This window comes from Cebidichthys violaceus, unplaced genomic scaffold (assembly GCF_023349555.1).
Source record: "Cebidichthys violaceus isolate CVI_PGR_0920_01 unplaced genomic scaffold, fCebVio1.0.p SCAF_16, whole genome shotgun sequence".
NCBI lineage: Eukaryota > Metazoa > Chordata > Actinopteri > Perciformes > Stichaeidae > Cebidichthys > Cebidichthys violaceus.
This window is the reverse complement of record NW_027176329.1, coordinates 7273592-7280018: the sequence shown is the minus strand read 5'-3', so window position 1 is coordinate 7280018 and position 6427 is coordinate 7273592. Positions and strand designations below refer to the sequence as shown.

At 41.1% G+C, this 6427-nt stretch overlaps 1 protein-coding gene across 1 annotated transcript in view; it reads right to left on the bottom strand.

Annotated features, from left to right (window-relative positions):
- The window catches only part of col9a2 (procollagen, type IX, alpha 2), a 17310-nt gene extending 12113 nt beyond the window's left edge, over positions 1 to 5197 (bottom strand). Inside the window, exons 1-6 of the mRNA XM_068710965.1 lie at positions 4990 to 5197; positions 3843 to 3917; positions 2954 to 2989; positions 2783 to 2845; positions 949 to 1002; positions 675 to 710 (exon numbers count right to left, since the gene is read on the bottom strand). Of these exons, the coding sequence (XP_068567066.1) occupies positions 675 to 710; positions 949 to 1002; positions 2783 to 2845; positions 2954 to 2989; positions 3843 to 3917; positions 4990 to 5061 (336 nt within the window). The 5' untranslated portion in view covers positions 5062 to 5197. The remainder of the gene's footprint in view (positions 1 to 674; positions 711 to 948; positions 1003 to 2782; positions 2846 to 2953; positions 2990 to 3842; positions 3918 to 4989) is intronic.
- Positions 5198 to 6427: the final 1230 nt, after the last annotated feature.

The window sequence follows — 6427 nt, the reverse complement described above, 5'->3', positions numbered from 1 at the left end:
ATATATATATATATATATATATATATATATATATATATAGGCAATACTACTACTACTAAGTACTACCATACTTAGGTATGAGGTATGAGGCATACAATGGAAATACTTAGTATTTCCATTGTATGCCATTTCTATTCCATTACATTTAAAAAAACAACAACATATAAGCTTGTAAAATATGATGCAACATAGATTAAACCAGTGGTTCCCAACCTTTCTTTCCTGTGTCTAGTCCGTCTTATGGTTTAGAGTTCTATGAGTTGTTGTCAGTTCCACTAAAATGAGATTCCTACCCAGATGATTTTGTTTAAATAAATGAAACATGTCCAGGACCCAAAAAGGCAAACTTATCAAATATTTCGCAGAAAAACAACAATTGGAAAAATGTAAATTAACTAAAATGTTTTTTTTCTTCTTTGATACCCAATAAAATAATCTTGTGACCTAACCTGACCCCCAAATTGGGAAGTAAACTGTATGTAAAGTACTTAAAACTAGCCTCACCTCGACCAGTAAAATGCCACAACGGTAACAATCGACATTAAAAACACATCACTCAAATAGTACTTTTACTGAGTATTTCTTCCACCACTGTGTGTACAGCATAAGACATTCATTAAAAATGCTGTATTTTTATATTAGCAAAATAATTATAGACAAAGAATAGTTCTTACAGGAGGTCCAGGTTCGCCGCTTGGCCCAGGTCCACCCTGCAGGCAACAGAAAACAACAATATAACTGTAGTAGTGATGACATGATGCTCAGTTACTTATTCTCCTGTAAGCATGCTCAACATCACTATGACAAGATGATGGGAACATGACCCAGAGACTTCTTTCTTGTAAAAGTGACCCTTGTTAAATATGAAAGCTAAGGTTTTCCACATAATAGCATTATAATGGTGCACTTGTTCTGACAATCTTTTCAGGTGGAGGTTTAGATACTTGCCTTAGGCCCAGGGCTCCCAATAGGACCTCGATCACCCTTTGCTCCAATCAAACCCTGGAGACAGACAGAGAGACTTGTTAGGCCGATATGCTCGGCATGTATATAGAGGTCAAAAAAGGCAAAAGCTAAATAAAAAAAACATGGAAGAGGTTGAAAAGTTAATTATTCAGTTACCACTGGGCTTTCCACAGGTTATATGGGACTTGAATTCACATTACAATTCAGCTAACCATACATTTGATCGAAGCTGACACTGTTCTTAGGTAATTAGGAAAACAACCAGAGATTGAGATTCCAGGGCGGATTACCGGCTAAATCTCTGAGGAATGCATGTGAGTGTGTGTGTGTGTGTGTGTGTGTGTGTGTGTGTGTGTGTGTGTGTGTGTGTGCTTCTGTTAGCATGTGACCAAAGGCATTGACACTCAATTTACCTCCAACCAAGAGTGAAGCAGCAACGGAAGCTGCTGCACCACAGTTGAAGTAATATGAGGTATGCCTCAAAGCTAAAAAATCATTTGAACTCATCTGATTTTCTTTACCTCCACCTCCTCATTGCTAGAGATTTAATAGTTATTGGTTATGGGATAATGGGTTTCACATAAAGTGTATTAACCTCATCATCTAGAACATCTAATAATCTGTAAACAAAGCTATTAATTCAGCACATTTCTATGACTGAAATGGTAAAATAAGCTTTAAAAACATAATCCCTGTGTTGACAATAAACCAATAGTTTGGAGAAAACTGGGACCCAGCCCACTGAGGGAATTTCTGAATGCCTCAAGATAAAAATAACTCAACAACTGTACAGTAGATGCAAGTACAGCAGCTTAATTATTTGTGAAGTGACTTTGTTTAATTATAAATCTTGAAATGAAAAAAGGGAGCAGTGAGATTATAAATGCTTTAGATATGCCATTAAATCAAAAACAAAAGGATGATGACTTTTAATTTGAAATTATCACATTTTTAATGCCAACCTTACTGACTTTATAAAGACTTAAAGGTAACCTGTGGACTTCTTTTATTGTGAGTTTGGTTTACATCCCATATTTTTCATCAACATCTATTGTGTGCATCCTTAAGGTGTAATATTTCAAAAAACACGTTCTACTTCATAAGGCATCTGCAAAAGTGGACTTTTGATTGTTTTGACAAACTGTAACGCTTCCAAGTCGTAAATGTGCAGTGGTTGAACTCATGAACTCACAAAGCAGGTCTAAATGAACAAAGAACTTCTCCAGTCAGAACAAATGTTTATCCCCAAACTCATGCTGCATATATGCGTCGTCATGCATGTCATGGTGCAACAAGTGAGACAAACAACACAAGGAACAGCTCATCAAAGAATGTCTCTACAGCACCTAGAAGTACTACAGGGTACCTTTAAACGTTGGACCTCATTATCTTTTTGCATTGTTGCATTTCCTAGCTATTTTTGTCATATTATTCATAATAACCTACGCTGATCCATCACGCAACATCCCATTCATTTGAGAAAAAAAAGTGTCACTATTTTTTTATTACAGATTCAATTTTCACTATAAGAACAGCTTGTGGCTCCAAACATCCTTAGGAACATTTTAATTTTAAAAATGAAGACATTTGGCAATGTTGCTAGGTCTTGCTATTCCTGTGGAAATGTTTTCACCTTTATTTCCTCCAGGTTTATTATGGCGTTATTAAGCCGATTTAACATTAAGCCTCTCAGAATGTTTCTTTAGGTAAACAGCTTATTATAATTGTATTTGCATTTTCAAAGTCATTTCTCCCTCTTTCTTGCAGTCTTTCTCGCAAACACACACCAAATACCGACGTCAGTCAGTTTACTTACGTCAATGCCATTCTTTCCTGCTGCTCCATTAAGACCGGGCTCTCCTGGCTCTCCCTTTAGTCCCTACAATGAAAGAAAAAAGCACTATTGTCACGGACAATATAGATATCAAGATAAATCAAATGCTAAAGGTTTTGTATTATACAAACTAACAGTTCAGTACAAACTTACTGGTGAACCAGGGGACCCAGGTGGTCCTTTGTCTCCCTGCAGAGAAACAGAGTGGAGATGTTAATGTGGTATTTGTTCGTTTAACAGTGGGAGCATGGAGTAGGGTATACTCATTCACAATAGTCATTGATTTTGCCCGTAATGTCTTTCATCACTGATAAATCTGACAGTAGACAGGTGATAATACACCCTGTGTTGGATGTTCTCACAACACAGTCTGTTCGACAGACTTTTTATCTTGCCATCTTGGCTTTGCAGAAGAACTTCTTCCAGGCAGAGACCCACGTTCCAAGGCTACACCTCCCAGTTTGAACCAAGCAACATTTGCAGTAGGAGGTGTTGATGTACGAACGTGTCCCTGCTGCATTATTGTGGCGACCAAATGCCGTACGAGTTACAGTAACTCAGCAATCGATCGGTCTCAAGTCAAAATGCATATTGGTATAATGAAGGTGGTACAGTATTGGTTAAGACCATAGACTTCAGTTAAACCTTAGAATTAATTAGCTGATCTAAAACATTTAATCGCATCGGATTCTGGGTCCTGGAACCAACACCAGGGTTTTACAGGCAGTCTGTGTTCTGCTCCACTGGCCCAGCAGCCTCCATTTCAAACATATTTATACAAGCTGTGTGTAGTTAACCCTGAGAATATCTCAAATGTATCACATTACTGTGACACAAACTCAGGATTGAGGCAAGGGGTCCCTTCTCAAAGGCAACCTCTCTCTGCTGAGAACAGAGCTCTTTTGTGCCAATGTGTTTTCATTTTGTAGTGCTCTCTGCTGGTAAGACTCCAGTACTGCGGAGCGGCACAGTGTCGGTATTTCTCCAGCACAATGATGGTCTTTGTGACAAATCTGCTGGGCAAACCTGTGTGGATACTCACATCAATGCCGTCTGACCCAGGCATGCCAGAGGGGCCTGGTGGGCCGGCCTGGCCCTGAGGTCCAAGTGGACCCCTCTGAAACACAGGCAGAAAGACATTTTAAGACCGTCAAGACAAACAACAGATACCCCCAAGCAATTATCATAGTACTGTGAAATGTATGAGTATAATACATTATAATGCGTATTATGGTCACACAATAAAGGTGTAACACCAAAAGGTACAATTACATCAAAACAAGCTAAAAATATTACACAAATAAACAATTAGCTAACATGAAGCAGGATGGACCTACATCAAATCGGTCAATTCAAGGCTACTGCATGCATTGTGTTGTATGAAAGCATCCCACTAAAAAACACCAAAAAGTAACCAAAACAAGGAAAGAACAAAGGCATGAGGAGGAATGTGGAAGGAGGGGTCATGAGACTGGCACTGTTTACCCCCCCCCATCCCAATGTCATCTCAGCCTGTCTTGAATATCATCTCAGAGGATCAGTCAGTCCATCAGATGTTAAAAGCCATTTTAAATCCAACTTTGAAGTCTTCCAACTGTTCAAAAGTGGAAAATGAATAATCCCAAAGAGTGAACAACGTCAGACGTCCAGTAGATAACATGTAGGTGTCTGTTTGACGCGGGGCTTTGGTGCTCAGTGGATACAGTTAGTGTGTGTGTTGTAGGCTGTGTGTGTTTGTTTGTGGCAATTGCTCACTGGCATTTCAACATTTTCCTCCATTCTTGATTCCTAAAAATCTTCTCAGCCAAAAAGAAAAAGAACCCAGGTAACGGTAAGAGTACCCCTCTGTTAAATCTTCAAGAGGTATAAGAGTCCACACCTGATAAGGATAAAAAAAGGATCCATAGAGTCCAGTACCACTTTGTATCCACAGCAGAAAACCCATTACAGCTCTTTCTATTACATGAATGCTATGAAGCCAGGTGATCATCACAAATAGACCTGTGTTGGTTCAACCGTGAGCACTTTGATCACTTCAACTAGCACCAAGACAGAACACAACTTATAAAATCACCTGCAGACATCCAGCGCCCGCTGGCCCTTTCCAGGGGCCCAAATCCCCACTGAACCCCAGAATAAAAGGAGCTAAGCCTGAGCACTGCAGGTCTTAAACTCCCCTGTCCACTCACCACTTGGGCCAGAGCCAGGCACAAGGTCTGCAGTATTACCCAGGTCTTCAGCAAGGCAGAGAGAGCAGCCATGGTCCCTCTCCCCTGTCTGTCTCTCCTCGGTTCACCAAATCCTCTCTTCTCGCTCCTCTTTCCGCTCCCTTACTCCTCTCCAGGCCGGCACAGAGCGAAACTGGTGGAGCAGAGCTGTCTGAGGGGCAGGGGTGGGGGGTGGGGGGGGCTCAGCTTCCAAAAAAAATCCACTCAGGAGGAAGGAGAGAGCCGAGGGTGGAGAGGGATGAGGACGAGGGAAGAGGACAGAGAAAGAGGTGTAATCCTGCCCCACAGCCGGCCTCTGAAAGCAGAAGAAAAACACTCTATGCACCCATCAACAGTGTGGGAAACTTACACACACACACACACACACACACACACACACACACACACACACACACACACTGTATCTCAGGTTTTCACATTAGATTTGGGGGATGAGGAAACTCTCTGAATATGCGCCCTACAGGCAGCCTCTGTGATTGGTAGATTTATGAATAATTAGCATAGTTGGTACCAAGTTCTGAAGCCAATTGGGCCGAGCAGCCATCAAGCTCCTCCCAAAGCTGTGGGAGTGGACCAACGAATGAAACCTAAAACACCTAAACACAGGCCTGTGGACAAACGTCTGCCTTTGCTTCCGTCTCTCTCTCTCGCTCTCTGAGAATGTGTCTCAGCGTTGTTGTTTTTGTTTTTCTCGCCCCGAGGCTATCATTTGCATAGTGGTGTAAATATCTCCAAACATTTCCTATGTGAATGTTGCACTGCACATCTGAGAGGAAGCAGGGAAGCTACTTGGAGGATAGAGCACATGCTGTACATTAAAGGGTGAGGAGGGGGGGGGGGGCAGTATTCACTTTGTCCACAAATGGACGAGTAAGGGTAGCAAATAATATACCTAATCAGCAACTCCCTCTTCATGTTTTCAAGTCATCTACTGACATCTAGTGGTCATTTTACTAAGAGCAGGTTAGGCCACTGTAATCCAGAGTGGCCTTCTGAGGGTGAAGAAACAAGACTCGTGCAAATGGGGAAAAAAAAAAAAAACATATAGTGACCCCTATTGTGCAGACATTATATTACACCAAACACAGCAATTACCTCTGTGTCCACTAGATGGCAGCAAATACACATTAACAAGTCTGAGGAGCAGCTTGGTTGTTATGGAGGCCTACACTGCTACAACTGGGGATAATACATTCGTTCTCCTCAGGGATGACGAAGACCATACTGAGGATGCTGACAAGAGATGCATTTATTAGCAAATTGAGATGTATTGCACACAATTGGGAATCTCAACAGACCCCATTAAATAAATTAGGAAACCGGCTCAGTGGTGGCTTATGTATTGTATTTGCGTTGCACAATATCTTCGCACTGCATTCATCACACTGACTCAAAATTG